We start from the raw sequence: 16,432 nt of genomic DNA on the forward strand, positions 1-16,432 counted from the left end.
TTACACTTTGTCATCATAGTCATCATAGTTGGTCAGCATGGATTACAATTATAGAAACAGAACTTTTTTCATTTTTTTAATCCACCCAGATTACATTGTGTAATTAGTAGAAGTTCACAGATACATTGTCTCATCATTGAAACCAATTGTTACAAACCATTTATTTTTTATTTTTTGTGGTACTAGGGATTTAACCCAGGGCCTTATGCATACAGGGCAAGCACTCACCAACTGAGCTATAACCTCTGCCCATTATAATCCATTTTCAGTCTTTTCCTGTCTATAGAAAACTGGACTAAATCTAATGGTTAAAAAATATGGTAGCATTTCTATTTTATTTTATTTGGTTTGTATCTAGCCAGAAGTTCCTTAATATGCTTCCTTAGTATTAAGTGATGTTTGAAGCTAGTGGTAGACATGAAAGTGTCTGCATTCAATGTAAATGTTAAGGATTTTGACTGGAAAGTAAAAAAAAGAAAAAAGCAATTCTTACACCTGCTGCTCTGTGATAGCATTTACTCCTATGTAGATCTGGTAGAGTAGGGTGAGAAAACATCCTGGGACATACATCTTTTACCTCACAGGTTCTAGCACCAGCTGATCCAGTCATTCATTATTTGTCAAAACTCAAGATTAATCTAGTTTTAACATCTCCAGTTTCCCTTTCTGAACTCTTTATCCCATTTATATCCATATTGGAAACATGGAAAATCAAAGAAGGAAATGCTGTTATTAAGAGGGAAGCAGAAAAATATTCCAGTGGCAAACCAAAAGGTTATTCATTTCATTTGGTGTTTGACAATATCTGTGACCTCAGTAATGGCATGATGATATTTTTCTGAGGCTGACTTGAATTCCACCAGATGCTTCTCATAACTTTTGATGGCTGCTTGAAGCTGTGTTTTCTCCACTGCTCCCAGGATGGCCCGGAAGATCATATCTATGCCAAGGCCAAGAACAGCAATTCCAATACTACCAAGGAGAGAAGCACCGATTTGAGCTAACACAGTGACCAACTTGTTAATTATGCCAGTTGTGACATTTGAGCCCACGAGTTTAACAGCCACTGCACTGGCTGCAGATGTAGCTTCTCCTAGAATGACTGAAATAACCTTTTGTACGATTGCAATCTTCTCTGTTTCCCTTTCCTTAATATCCTGAAGTTTTCTATACAAGGTTGGTTCTAGTTTTTCTTTTAGTGCTTCATCAACCTTTTGCAGTTCATTTTGGATATTCATTATGGCTTGGATGATGATGTCACAATTTTCTTTGATAGTCCCATCTCTCTTCATTTCGGTGGAGGCCAGTGTGCAGCCCAAGTGTGTATTTAGAACCCCTATCAGCTTATTGGTGGCATGGAAGCTGTCAGATAAGCAGTCAAGGAGCTGCTGGTGAAGCCGGTTTACTTCCTGCCTCCTCCTTGGGTTCTCTGGATAGAGGAAGTCACTGTGAGCCATGTTTCAAGTATGATCTCTGAAAAAATAAAATAACATATCTTCACTAAAGGTCTTGAAAAATATCTGCTGTGTGAATCTGATCAGGAAATCTTACTTCATGCATAACCAAGTATCAATATACTACCTCAAGAATCCCTCAGAAAACCCAATAGAGTTTTTAAAGCAATTTTTATGAAACTTGGAGTCAGTGTATGGAAAATATGGCAGCAGAATATAGCCCATTAATACTTAGATTAAGGCATTAGGTTTTGTGGTGTTGGGAGTATTCTCTAGATAGAGAATATTCATGTTTATAAAGCATCTGATATTAATAAACAAACATGATTTTTCCAGGTAATATTTAAGAACTTCTATTTGAAACAGAATCCAACTCAGAATGGTTAGCTCTTGATATTAGGGCTTCTTAATTTCCCACTCCTTTAGCATCTACAATGAATGTATCTTCCATGTTGATTTTTTTCTAATATTTAAGGTTAAATTACTAGGGCAGAAGAGCATTAAGATCTCTGTTTAGAGGGCTACTGATATGATTTTTGTGTTTCTATGTTTGGTTATCTTCATTTAAAATATTCAAATCTCTATATCTCTTTATAGGCAATTTATTTATTTTCTAAACCTGGGGTATTAGAGGCATCTCACATATAAAATTATAATCTTTTAAAAGAATTCCTCATAAGATTATAACCCAAGGCTTTGGCTTAAAATTTAATTTGGGGAGACGATGGGCACCATGCAGAGGACAGTGTAGTTATGAGAATCTGTTTGCAAAACTTATAGATTAAATCATTTAAGTGGTTCATATTGTACTTGGCTATCAGTAAGATTAGCTAGAGTTAATGTTAGAAGATAATGCCTTCTTACAAAAGTATTAAAGTAATACAATTACACTATACAAAATATAAACCAAATAGGAGACTTCTTGTGTTTGTACTTAACAGTACCATTTAGAGAAAAAAGGAAAATGCATACTCCTCTGAGATTATTTGGGTGAGAAATCTACCTTCCTATGTACTTGGCACTTTTTTTTCTTTTTCATTTTTAATTCAGGAGAAATCAAAGAAAAAGCAGCCCTTTATTCTCTGTATAGGATCATTGATACATTCTTTCTTTGAGCAAACATCTGCTTAATTTGGGTCTTATCTATGTATTCCAGCAACTTGGTTCTTAATGTGGACATGGGAACCCTAGAAGTGTGAGATGAAGGAATGAAGATTTTTTTTTCCTCTAGAGAAAGTAAATATGAAAATAATCAAATTTTCAAGTCATGAGGATATAATTTGAAAATTTAAAGGAGGAACATTTTAAAAAACTAGGAATATAAAATAGCCATTTATATGTAAGATTTGGAAAATCTTTAGGAGCTCCCTGGTAGAATGGTGATAAATGATAAATTCACTTTTATCTAGATATTCTCTCTCTCCCTCTTTTACACACACATGTGAGTTAGACACGAATTTCTGCTAAATAACATCTGTAAAATTTCCTAATTCATTTCCATTTTGTTGGCTGAGGACCTATTAAATATTACCCAAACTTATAAATGGGTTGCAAATTGCAATTCCATAAACACAAATTTGGACTTTGATTTCTCCTTTTTTTCCCTATGAATTTTCCATGAACTTTTTTTAAGCTCTTGATTTTCAGATCTTATGGCAGAAAATTCTAGTTTCCAACTTTGAATTCAGAAGATTACCCTGCATCCCTATTCAGATATTTAGGCGAGAGGGTCTTACTATTCTGAAAAAGTGGAAAATATCTCTAGCAGCTACCATATGCCATCAATATGAACACAGATCTTCTAGAAAAGGTGTGTGCATCTGTCTACCTCAAGATAAATGGAGATGGGAATTGAAGTACTGAAAATATTGAATTATAGTTTGGACAGGTGAAATTAGAAGGGCCTGGCAATTTATTTATAAGCAATTTATTCCTTTTTTATTTTGAGATATGGGGGTCTTACTATGTTGTCCAGGCTGGCCTCCAACTCCAGGCTAAAATGATCCTCCTGCATCACACTCCCCTGTAGCTGTGATTACAGGTGTGTGATTACAGGTGTGTGCTAACACACGCTGCACAATTTATCAATTCAGTAACAATTGGTAAGTTAAAATTATAGGAGGCCATTGTTTTGGAATAAGCTCTTGCATTAGGCTCCAACAATAAGACTAAAAAGCAGAGAGTAGTGTAAAGTAGTATGCTACATTGCTGGTGGGACTGCAAATTGGTGAATTCACTCTGGAAAGCAGTGTGGAGATTCCTCAGAAAACTTGGAGTGGAACCAACATTTGACCCAGTTATCCCACTCCTTGGCATGTACCGAAAGGACTTAAAATCAGAATACTACAGTAATACAACCACATCAATGTTTATAGAAGTTCAATTCACCTAGGTGCCTTTTAACAGATGAATGGATAGAAAAAATGTAGTTCATACTCATAATGTGGTTCATATTCATAATGGAATATTACTCAGTCATAAGAAGAATAAAATTATGGCATTTGCCTGTAAATAGATGGAACTAGAGACTATTATGCTAAGTGAAATATGCCAATCCCCCCCAAAACCCCAAAGCCAAATGTTCTCTCTGATATACAGATAATAACTAACAATAATCGGGGTTTGGGGATGGAGGGAAATAGAAGTTCACTGGATTAGACAAAGGGGAATAAGGAGAAAGGGAGGGGGATTGGGAATACGAAAGACAGAATGAATCAGATATAACTTTCCCGTGTTCATATATGAATACATAACCAGTGTAATTTCACATCATGTACAACCACAAAAATGAGAAGTTATTTATACTCCATGTATGTATGATGTGTCAAAATACATTGTACTGTCATGTATAATTAAAAAGAAGAAATAAAAATTAAAAAATAAAAAGGACAAAAGAAAAAAGGTAGTATGCTAGGCTCCATAAAGCAAAAGAAGAAGAAAATCTTTGCTGTCTTAGAATTTCTAATTATGTTAGGAAGTTAAGATAGATTTATGACTACGGTTGAAAGTAAGGTGTCATAGAAAATTATAGATGGTATTTGACTTGTGCAAATTTAAAATTTCAAACAACCTGCTCTTTAATGTATCTTGACTCATTGATTAGAGACCTTTGGTCATCCAGGGAAGGTTAACAGTTTGTACTCTTTCAAATTGATAAATATGTGCTTGATAATTAAGAGAGGTTAGACACCACATGGAGAACCATAGTTGGCAATGGGAAGTGAGTGTCTTCATTATTGTCTTTAAAAATTTAGTTCTAGGGGTTTGGGATTGTGGCTCAGCGGTAGAGCGCTCGCTGTAGAGCATGTGCTCGAGGCCCTGGGTTCTGTATTCAGCACCACATAAAAATAAAATAAAGATATTGTGTCCAACTACAACTAAAAAATAAATATTTAAAAAAAATTTAGTTCTAAATCCCAGATTGATTATTCCACTCAGCAAAAGAAAAGCCCTGAAATTAATTGAAGTCACTCTTCTTAAAGATCATATTGTTACTCAGGTAAGCTTCAACTGATGTCTTGTAGACGATGTATAATCCTGTCCCTGAGAGGAGATCTGGCTCATGTACTTGCCCCCCACCTTGTTTGATTTTCAATCATAACCTGGTGGCTTTTGAAGTTATAGGCATTATCAGGTAGCTCATGGTATATTTAACCCAGCCGTGATTAACTACACTTTTGTATAGCAAATTTTAACTTTTATATAATTTGAGTTCTCATATGATGGTGCTTTCTGTCAGTGAAAAAAATTCTGTTTGGGGAGTTACCATCACTTCTGCACAGAGTTTATACTGATATTTTACCTAAGCCCTCCATGAAATACGTTCTCTAGTGCCTAGGAGCAGCGGGCTGAGGAATGGCTGACCAGCAGGTGGCGCTCTTGTTTTGGGCGATTCTTATTTTACCTGAGTCTCTTCTAAAGCAATTGCGTTTTCTCTAGCTCTCTACGTTTGGGTCCTGGGTGGGTAAATTTTATCTAATAAGAGAATTCTGTTGCTAAAACAAAGTTTTGACTTCTCATTTCATAAAAATTATAGGGAAACAAGTACCATAGTGCTGAAACCTGTGATCAGCGTGCCTTAGGAAATTAAAATGGAAACAAAGATTAGCTTGAAATGGATGCTAATTGGATTTAGCCTTGTCAATTTTCTTTTTAATTGAGAAGTAAACATTCAAGATTAAAAAACATATAAGACTTAGCAGAAGTATATTGGTGATTGTGTATACAAATAAGGTTGACTTAGTGATAGTAGATAGTTGATTTAATTTTCAAGAAAGGAACCACATTATAAGATGAAAATGATTGTCATATTTTCGAATAAAACTTTTTAGGATACTTTTGTGGATATAACAGTGGTGCTTTTTGAGGTTTTACGGTTCTCCAGGCTGTCACCATTCTTCACTGTGTCCTGCTACCATGGAAGTTTAGATTACTTGGGAATTTGGAAATAGGGTATAAACACAGAAGGCTTACAGAAGAAAATAACAGCTAATATCTAGTTCTGAGGTTTATTTAATTCAAACTAAAACCATGGCCTCTAATTTAAAACAAAAATTAATCATGATGTATGGTATATTTTCTGATGTAAATTCTTTTAAAGAATATTTCTGACCAGGAAGCAATAATATTCCTAACCAGAAAGCAAATGTCAGGGTTACTCATCAGTTTACCAAATGTTTGTTTGTGAAGTCTTTACTACGTGTCTTGAAGATATTCCTTACCCTCAAGAAGAGGAACACAGAAAATGTCCAGTATATGGTTTAAACATATGGTTTAATTTAGAGAGTAATAAAATATGGTTTAATTTAGAGAGTAATAAAATCTCTATACATTAACTAGTCTGAGTCCCCATTCATTCTTTCACAGACACCAAGTGCCACTATTAACGTTAAGACAGAAGAAAATGTCCCTATCCATGTAAGCAACACACACGCACACAAGTGTCCTTTCATTCTTTATCCTTTCTGAAATTGATATCATTACTCGTCTTCTTCTGTGACTTAGTCTTAGAAGTTGTTAATTTTCTTCCTTCCTTGGTATGTTTGGACAAAATCACATGTGCGCACACACGTGCGCATAAGCACACACACACACACACACACACTATGCCATGGGATCTTCTTATAACAGTTCTTACTTTGTTTATGGCTAGGATTCAAAATTAATCATTATTACAAAATCCCTGTAATACTGATGATCCAAGTATCATATCAGTACTGAGAGAAATGTCCAGATTATTTACCTTGCTGTGTTCCTGAGCCTGTAGTCCCAGCAGTTAGTTGTTGGGGAATGTTGTTGTAGGGCTTTTCCATCTGGTTTCATCTGGATGCTTCTGGTGGAATGTGATGACTTATAGGCTTTTCTAGTCCCTGCTGGGTCCCTCTGCCTGTCTGGTTTATAGGCTGCATCTGTAGGGCTTATCTCAGAATTCTTCTATTTCCTATGTTAATATAAACAGTACATATCAAATAATGTAATTTGAAAGATCAATAAAGTGGTAAACTTAATAAGTTTTCTATTCTCTCATGAACTTTCTAGTATTGAAAGGTGCTGCACAACTGAACTATTTCAATTCATTAGAGAAGATGGCCTTTTGGTTTCAGCTGAGATTTTAGGATTTCATCTTGTCAGTTATTTTAGATATTAAATTTCTTTTATCTTCTGTTGCATTTGTACCTTTGTCTGTTGCTGATTGCTTTGTTTAGGCTCTCAAGAGTTATAAATTCAGATATAGCCTACTGTATTTTTTTTTTAGAAAATTTGATCATCTTTTAATTTAGTTCTGCCATTTATTGCTTTTTCTTATTGTAATGAATTATCTTGTCAACATAGAACCTTAAAGACCAACTTGATTCTTTTCCCTTAAAAGCATAGATCAGAGACTTTCATGCTTCTTCCTCTGGATTTAGTCCAAATTTTCATTGATTCTTTAATAGCAAAGATATCTCAGAAACGGGGCAGTCACCCAGTGCAAGTATAACTTAGTGGAAAGCCCACAGGCTTTAGAATCAGTTGGTTTTGTGTACCTAAAGTACCATTTACTAGCTTGTAACCCTGGGAAACATTTCTAAATTTTTTCATTGGTGTAATGTGTGTTTATAATTTATGGATTTTCATAAAGATTAAATAAGATAATGCATATAAAGCACTTAGCATAGTGGTTTAATATGTGACAAAACTTACTAAATAGTAGCTTTTCTTATATCAACAGAAGTATTCCTTGTTGGGGGGATGTTGGGTAGAGGACACAGAATGAATATTTCAGACAAGAGACTTATGAGATGTAAAGGTGCTGCTCTGTGGTCCTAAAGAGGAGTGAGCTGTGTGTTTTTTACTTTTGTCCCAGTGGGTCAATTTGTCTTTGATGTATCCTAGGTCCTCACTGTGTAGGGGCCTGGGAGAAGAAGGAATATGTATGTGTGGCCAGTGTATTTGAACTGGGTATAGATGAAAAGTAGGGTTTCTTAAGGCTTGGGGTATGGGATATGGAGGAGATAATGAAGGAGCACAAAGGAGCTGAACCAAAATGTATAGAATATTTTTCAGGGAACAAAATGAATCCACTATGCTGGTGGCACAGGGTATTACAGCAGTTGAGGGAAGGTGAGTAGTGGACAATTGAGAGCACTTTGTAGGTGGACTTAAATGCTAGCAAAGAAATTGTATTTTATTCTCTAGACAATATTGAACTATCAATGTTTTTTTTTATCATGAGATAATATGTGGCAATTTGGATTTCAAGAAGTTCACTTTCCTTTTTTCTTTAATTGCATTTTATTTGTGCATTTAAATTATACATAATAATGGAATTTGTTGTTATATATTTGTATATAGACAAAATAAAGTCAATCTATATAAACTAGATTAGTAGGTATGGAAACTAAAGCCTTGTTCACCAACTCAGTCCCTATAGTAGCTGGACAAGGTATGTCTGTCATTTGCCCTATCTAAAACAGTTGTGTTTTGTTATGGAAGGGAATATTGTTGAGGAATAATGTTCAATGCGATCGTACCTAAGGTGTTAGGTTTTCCATTCTTTCTTTACATTCCATTTCCATTCTTCATAATGTTAACTTCCTACTCAGACACCCTTCCTGCACCACATAGAGGTCAAACCAGAGCTGCCATAATTGAGGTATGAACAATAATAATGCAAAAATGTTAGGCACACTTTACTAGTCTCCTTTTCAGAATTTCAGAGGAAACACTAGAAGCAAATATTGACTTTATACTGAGCCCCCTATATAACCAACTCAACCTTCTTTTATTTTTTGTTGGGGGAGGGTACTGGGAATTGAAACCAGGGTACTTAACCATGAGCTACATTCACAGTCCTTTTTAATTTTTATTTTGAGACAAGGTCTTGCTGGCCTTGAACTAGTGATACTCCTGCATCAACCTCCAAGTTGCTGGGATTACAGGCGTGTGGCACTGCACCCAGCAGAACTTGAACTTTTTATATCCTTCCTGACTAAAGTTAGTATTGACATCAAATCAATAGTCAGAACTGAACCTTAAGCAGGAGGCAACTTTTCCTAGTGCAGGCAATGGTGTCAGGGCGATGCCAGGGAATCAGGAAGGCTGATTGGACAAGTTTGCTTAGGTTGAGGATAGTGGTTAATGAGTAGAATTGATCAATGCTATCCAAATGTATCTGCATATAGCTTCTCTTTTGATAATTTCTCTAAGAATGTTTTCCTTTCCTCCTTATTCTGAAGCTCACTCCCTTTTCCTGAAAAATTCTACTGGACACCTATCAATTACATGACTCCATCCCTGAATAATCTTCCTGGTTCAGTTAACTAAACACTTTAAAAATGGTTTCAAAACTCAGCTTTTATGAATATCACATTAAAAAATCAAACAAACCTGAAAATCATCACCTTTTGACCCTATATCTTCTTTTATGTCACCTCATTGAGACTTTCCAATTTGGCAGTTTCCCTGTATTATCTCTACTTCATTTTCTCCATTAATTTTTAAGTATTTATAATCTGGCTTCTACACTTATCCCCACTGCTTACAACATTGCTCCCTTGCTTCACCAATGGCATTGTAGTGCCTATTGTAATAGAATATATAATATACAATGTTTGTCTTACTTATAGCATTTGAAATTATTAGCTACTCCTTCCTATTGACTTTCTTCTCTTAGGGTTATATGGTTCTCTTTTTTCAAACATTCCTTCAATTTCTATATGGAGTCTCATCATTCATATATTACTAAATATTGGTGTTTGAGTTTTTATGTTTAGCTCCCTTTTCACTCTGTACGTTTTCCCTGGGTGCTTTCGTTCAATCTCATGATTCTATCATTGCTGGTTTGTGGCTGTACTCCAAATATATTTTTGCTAGTCAATAATTTTTCCTGACCGCTAAGCACATATCTCTAACCAGCCATCTGGACAGCTCCATGTGGATGGCTTATCCTCTCTCAAAAAGTCATGATAAAATGTATTTCACTGTCCAGAGCTACCAATGCACTCTTCCATTAGGTTTTAATTTTTCTAAACCAATTTTCACAGATAAATTTTAAGAACTATTACAGGGATTTCTTGTAATTTTGCCAGACTCATCTGGAAAATCTACAACATAATGCCCAGAATATTAATGTTGATGTAATTCACCAATCTATAGAGATTTTCCCAGGTTAATAGGTACTCATTTGTGTGTGTGTCGTTACATATAATTTTGTCATTGTGTATGTTTATGCTTCCACAACTACTGTCAAGTAATTTTTCTATCTAATGCCTAGAGGGTCTCTGGATAAAAGTCTTCTGTCAGAAGTGTTAATTTTTTTTTTTTTTTTTTGCATTGAACTCAGGGGCACTCTACCACTGAGCTATATCCTAAGATGTTTTATTTTTTATTTTGAGATAGCTCTCAGGCTGGTTTCAAACTTACCATCCTCCTGCCTTGCTTTCTGAGTAGCTGAGATTATAGGCATGCACCACCACATCTGGCTGTTTAGAGCATCTTTACAGAACAGAATAGCAGTTTTTTTTTTTTAAATTTTTTTTATTGGTTGTTCAAAACATTATAAAGCTCTTGACATATCATATTTCATACATTAGATTCAAGTTGGTTATGAACTCCCAATTTTACCCCAAATACAGATTGCAGAATCACATCGGTTACACATCCACATTTTTACATAATGCCCTATTAGTAACTGTTGTATTCTGCTACCTTTCCTATCCTCTACCATCCCCCCTCCCTCCCCTCCCATCTTCTCTCTCTACCCCATCCACTGTAATTCATATCTCTCCTTGTTTATTTTCCCATTCCCCTCACAACCTCTTATATGTAATTTTGTATAACAATGAGGGTCTCCCTCCATTACCATGCAATTTCCCTTTTCTCTCCCTTTCCATCCCACCTCATGTATCTGTTTAATGTTAATCTTTTCTTCCTGCTCTTCCTCCCTGCTCTGTTCTTAGTTGCTCTCATTATATCAAAGAAGACATTTGGTATTTGTTTTTTAGGGATTGGCTAGCTTCACTAAGCATAATCTGCTCTAGTGCCATCCATTTCCCTGCAAATTCAGAATAGCAGTGTTTTAATTCTGTGAAATTCAGCTTACCATTTTTTTTTAAATGGATGAGCTTTTGGTATCACATCAAAGAACTAATTGGCTAACTAAGGGTTACAAGATTTTCTCCTGTATTTTCTTCTTTGAATTTTAGGGTTTTAGTTTTATATTGATATCTATGTTCCATTTTGAATTAATTTTTCTATATGGTATGAAGTGTACGGGCCAGGTTCATATTTACTCATATGGATGTTCTGTTGTTCCAGCACCATTTGTTGAAAAACACCTAACTTACTTTATTGAATTACCTTTGTATCTTTGTTAAAAATCAATTGACCACATTTGTGTGTCTATTTATGAACTTTTTGTTCTGTTTTGTTGGTCTACATGTCACTAATATCACACTGTCAGGTTTACTGAAGTTTTATATCATATCTCAATATCAGACAGTGTGAGTCCTCAAAATTGGTTCTTCTTTAAAGAATTATCTACTCTTGTTTCTTTACATTTATACATATATTTTAGAATTCCTTTTTCTGTATCTCTGGAGAATTTGATGGTATTTTGTCTGTGATTGCATGGATCAATTTGGGAAAAAGTGATAATCTTAACTATATAGAGCCTTCCCATCCATGGGTAGGACTTGAATTGATGTTTTATGTATACAGAGTCCTTTAATTCACAGGGTTTGTCTTCTATTTATTTGGGTTTTCTTTGATGTTTTTCTTCAGAATTTTAGGTTATTTTGAATTTTAGTATATAGATTGTGCATATATTTTCTTGGATTTGTATCTAAGGATATATTCTCCGAGTATTTCATGGACAGCGTATTGAAAATCATAGTTACAACAAGTTATTGAGCTCCAGTTGTTCATCCCTAGTGAATAGAAATGCAATTTATATTTGTATGTTGACCTTGTGAGACAATGCAAGAAGATTTAGAGGAGAAATGATTGGGTTGTGAGGGCCTTGACCCAACAGTGAATTAATTCCCTGACAGGATTAGTTGAGTGGTAACTAAAGGCAGGTAGGGTGTGGCTGGGAGAGGTAGGTAATCAGGGGCCTGCCTTTGGGATATATATTTGTGTCAGGCAAGTGGAATCACTCTTTCTGCTCTCTGATCTTCATGTGAGTTTCTTCCCTCCACTGTTTTCCACCATGATGTTGTGCCTCACCTTGAGCCCTGAGGAGTGGAGCCGGACTTCTATTGATTGAGACCTCTGAAACCATGAGCCTCAAAATAAACTTTTCCTCCCCTAAAATTGTTCTAATTAGGTCTTTTAGTCACAGCAGCAAAATAACAACAACAACAACAACAAACCCTCAAAAAACAACCTGGTGCTGGGGATTAAACCCAGTACCTTGCACATGCTAGGCAAATGTTCTACCACTATATCCCCAGCTCAGCTATAGTTTTTTTTTTATAAGAGCCCTCGGCTCCATGGAGACGGTGGAGCTAAGGGCTCTTATTAAAAAATCTTAAGGTATTTATACTTAGTCATATGAGTATATATATTACATATTATATTACATATATATGCTATACTCATATATCCTGTATACTCATATATATACTGTATATACACCCACACTTATAAAATGACCAAATGCATTAGAAAATTATTTCTTTAGAAGCCAAATTTGGAAATTATTATTTTTTTAGGAAATAAAACTGTCTATTCATAGAAGATGCAAATCTTGTACACAGAAAATTTAAGGAATTCAGTGAAAAACCTACTAGAATAAGCAAGGTTAACAAGTTCACAGGATATAAGAGCAAAATTATTAGAATTACTTAAACCAAATCTTTGTAATAAAAAATTCCATCAATTTTTAATCTGTTCTTTAAGCTTTGTTTTCCAAGATTTATAATTACATAGTTTTTAGTATAATGAGAGCAGTGTATTCTCATATCCAATTTGTAACCTTAAATTTTATCCTCGTTGATCTGAGAAATGCAGCTATAGAACTTTATTAGACTGTCTGACAAACATAACAGCAAATATCAGAATTGTATTGTTTGGCCAGCAGGCACCACTCTCCCAATTCAGTGAGAAAAGTTACTGTGGAACAAACTAGGACATCTTCCTCTGAATCTGCTCTGGACTTTAAGCTCGGACTTTAGTGGACTCAGCAAGAAAATAGAAAGTCTCTGATGTATAGATCACACTAGAGACAGGTTGTGGAAATAGGGGGATGATTCCTCCAAATATAGATCGCAAAGAGGTGGCTCCATGTGATTTAACAAGTCCTGGGTTTGTTAACTGTGTCCTGTGGCCTGTTCTTGTAAGTGGACAGGAGAGCATGTGTACTAAGCTCTCTAGGAAAAATATATACACACATATATATAAACAGAATTAAATTAGTGCAACAATGGAAACTACCTTTTTCAAGTGTCCATTGCTTCACAGTCTCCATTTCTTTGGAGCTATCTTTTAAACAAAAGCAAGGGAATTTTCAGGTAGATTTGAGAGTTTAGGTCAGGTTATAAGGATTACAAATTTTCTACTGATATAAGTGAATAAGATTATCTTTGTCTTTCTAGAAGATTGAACTTTCTATAACAATTTGTGTAAGAAAATAAAAATTTGATTTAAAAAAAAAAGAGCCCTCTACGATGGAGAAATTTATTTTATATTTGTAGTTTGCTGAGAGATTTTTAAAATCATTAATGGATGTTGAATTTTTTAAAAAGCCTTCTATTTCTCAGTCTGATTTTTTGAATGTTAAACTAGGCTTTTATTTTGGGGATAAATATCAAATTGGTTGTGATGTGTTGGTCTTTCTACATATTGCATTGGATTAGCTAATATTTTATTGAGGATTTTTGTGTTTATATTCTTAAGGGATAGATACATTGTAGTTTTCTTGCTAAAATGAGTTAAGATTTTTTTTTCTATTTTTGGAATATATTATATAGGATTGTTATTAATTCCTTTTCTTTTCTCTTCTTTTCTTGTTTTTAAATCAGTGCTGAGAATTAAACCCAAAAACTCATCATGCATGCCAGGCAGGCACTGTACCCCTGAGGGATGTGTCTCCAGCCCCTTAATAATTCTCTTATAAATTTTTGCTTGAATTCACCAGTGAAACCATCTGGACCTAAGTTTTCTTTTTTGGGAGGTGTTTAACTGCAGATGCAAATCTTTTAAGAGATATAAATTTATTCAGGTTTTTAGGAAAAGCAGAACACAAAAATCAAAACAAAACAAAACCAAAGTCACCCAAAACCAAAACAACCAGAGAAATTCATCAATGTGTTGTTCTTCAAATGCTGTACTTTCTATCTGCTTTATCCACTTTCTACCTGCTTTATCTATCTTTCAAATTTTCTGGTATTTACTTCTTGTTTGATTTTCATAATTGGTAGGTGTAATGAGCAGGAAAGATTGGATGAAGTGTGTCTATTCTATCTTAACTAAGATGAGAGCCTCTTTTTAATTTTTAACTTTTAATGCTGTATCCAACATTCTCCTAGACACTGAATAGTTTTTGAGGGTAAGATTTTGGAGAGTAATGTTATTCCACATGTCAGCATATCCATAGGTTCAAGATCCAGAACATAATATTTGATATATATATATATATATATATATATATATATATATATATGGTATAAATTCAGTGACACACTCCTATTCTACTTTTAATTATTTTTTTTTATTATTTCTACTTAAGTGCAGAATCATTATTGTTTTAAAGTTTGTGTAACTTTCCTGTCCCTGACATAAGTTAATGTTTATGTTTATATGCTCAGTGTCTTCATGATAGCTAAATCCACTTTAACTTTTCCTTTGGATTCTGCTTTATTTGCAGTGCTGAAACTTCTTTGTTGGAAAAATGTCTTCAAACTCAGAAAATAACAGACTAATTCAAGCTTCTGAAATGTTCTTCCTTCATGTACAAGATCTTGTTTCCCTCACAAACACATTTACTGAGTTTCTTAACCACAATATGAATACTCAGATCTCCTTGATGGTTGTGAAAGAAGATAGTACAATTAAGAATTTCTTTGAAGAAATGCTTAAAAGTTTTAAGGAGATGCAATCTGTAGTAGAAGAAAAATACAACAAAATGCAAAAGGAACCTATGTATTCGAAGGTTGCAACAACTATGTGTTCTATGGCAGAGAAATGTATCAACCTGGAGTTGGAACGTTCAGCTAAAGAACTGTTTAAAAATATCCAGACACCAACCATTGTCTCTGTGCTGAGCCATAGTAACATCCTTGAGAATTTGGAATCTTTTTTTTCACACTTGATGGCATTCCCCATCATGAGTCTTCAATTAAGTGATTTCTGTAAAGGAGACACCAAAGGGAAATCAGATGCTCCCACATCTGAGAAAAACCTGAGTCCAGATCGTTGCAAATCCATCTCAACAGATGCCCTGAAGAAGTTGCAGGATGCACTAAAAACTGAGAATGCCAGCAATCCCATGGAGTCAGCAGCCGATCAGCTGGAACAAATCATCAAGGCTATGGAACCAACCATACAGGTTCTCCAAAAATCCATAAAGACCCTGGAGACTGATATTTCTATGCTTAAGAAAGTGAATGACAAGTAGGGGTGCAATAAAAGTTGCATTCATTTCCATCAGAAAAATAAATTCAGATTCCATGATTTTTTATAGTACTTTCTAAGACCCTTTGATACCAGACATATGAAGGTCATTAGACCATAAGTGCAGAAAGTAGTCATCTGTAGTTTTGCTTCATGAAAATGAAAATGGATAGTCGAAGAAAGCCTACTTGAAATGGCATTCACTAAGGAGTATGTGTTATTGAAAAAACATAGAAACATAGTTGAGGATATTTCATCTTGAAGCATAATTAAAACAACAAAACTAATTTCCACATTTGGCAAGTCTATTTCCAGTTACTGTACTATGAAGTTCAGGTAAACGTAAATATTGTCATTAGTTCAGGCCTGGGGGGAACATAATTTGCCTCCATTTTTGTTACTCATGCCAACTTTCAGTGTTTTGACTATTCTAAGTTACTAAATAAATATGATTTATTCAGAACTAAATAAGAACAATGATAATTCTTATATGAATAAGATCAGAGCAGATAATTTGTTCTCATCTGTCTCCTACTGAGGTTTTAGGATTAGGAGATACTAGAAGTTGAAAATGGAGGTACTCTAACCTTTCACAAAGAAAAGACCATTACACTTGTAGGAGCAGGATTTCTGAGATGTGCTTGTTTAGAACAGGAGTTAGGAAAGTCTATTTGCCAATAATGAAGTCTTTGACTCTCATGCATTGTGAATGTATACTCTCAAGATCGCCCTTGGAGCTATTATTTCACATGATATATAATAGAAACTTTGCTTAGAACAAGTGGTAATGAAAACTCCAAATCAAGGCCACTATTGTAATTACCACTTACAATTTAAATTAAGAATCCCTCTGCCATCTGCAAATAAACAGGACTTCATAATAT

The 16,432-nt window shown here is 34.6% G+C and overlaps 2 protein-coding genes across 2 annotated transcripts; one reads left to right on the forward strand and one right to left on the reverse strand.

Annotated features, from left to right (window-relative positions):
• Positions 1-6,774, reverse strand: Smco3 (single-pass membrane protein with coiled-coil domains 3). The gene is made up of 2 exons (XM_046436234.2): positions 6,697-6,774; positions 1-1,473 (listed from the first exon to the last, which is right to left on the reverse strand). Exon 2 carries the CDS (start codon positions 1,455-1,457, stop codon positions 780-782), a length of 678 nt encoding a protein of 225 aa, XP_046292190.1. The 5' UTR covers positions 1,458-1,473; positions 6,697-6,774; the 3' UTR covers positions 1-779.
• An 8,052-nt stretch (positions 6,775-14,826) lies between these two features.
• CUNH12orf60 (chromosome unknown C12orf60 homolog) lies at positions 14,827-15,947 on the forward strand. Its single transcript, XM_046435991.2, has one exon. It carries the CDS (start codon positions 14,827-14,829, stop codon positions 15,550-15,552), a length of 726 nt encoding a protein of 241 aa, XP_046291947.1. The 3' UTR covers positions 15,553-15,947.
• The last annotated feature ends 485 nt before the right edge of the window (positions 15,948-16,432 follow it).

The sequence above is a fragment of the Marmota monax genome, unplaced genomic scaffold (genome assembly GCF_021218885.2).
Source record: "Marmota monax isolate L192 unplaced genomic scaffold, Marmota_monax_Labrador192_F-V1.1 WCK01_AAM20220418_F8-fsc00012, whole genome shotgun sequence".
Taxonomy (NCBI): domain Eukaryota; kingdom Metazoa; phylum Chordata; class Mammalia; order Rodentia; family Sciuridae; genus Marmota; species Marmota monax.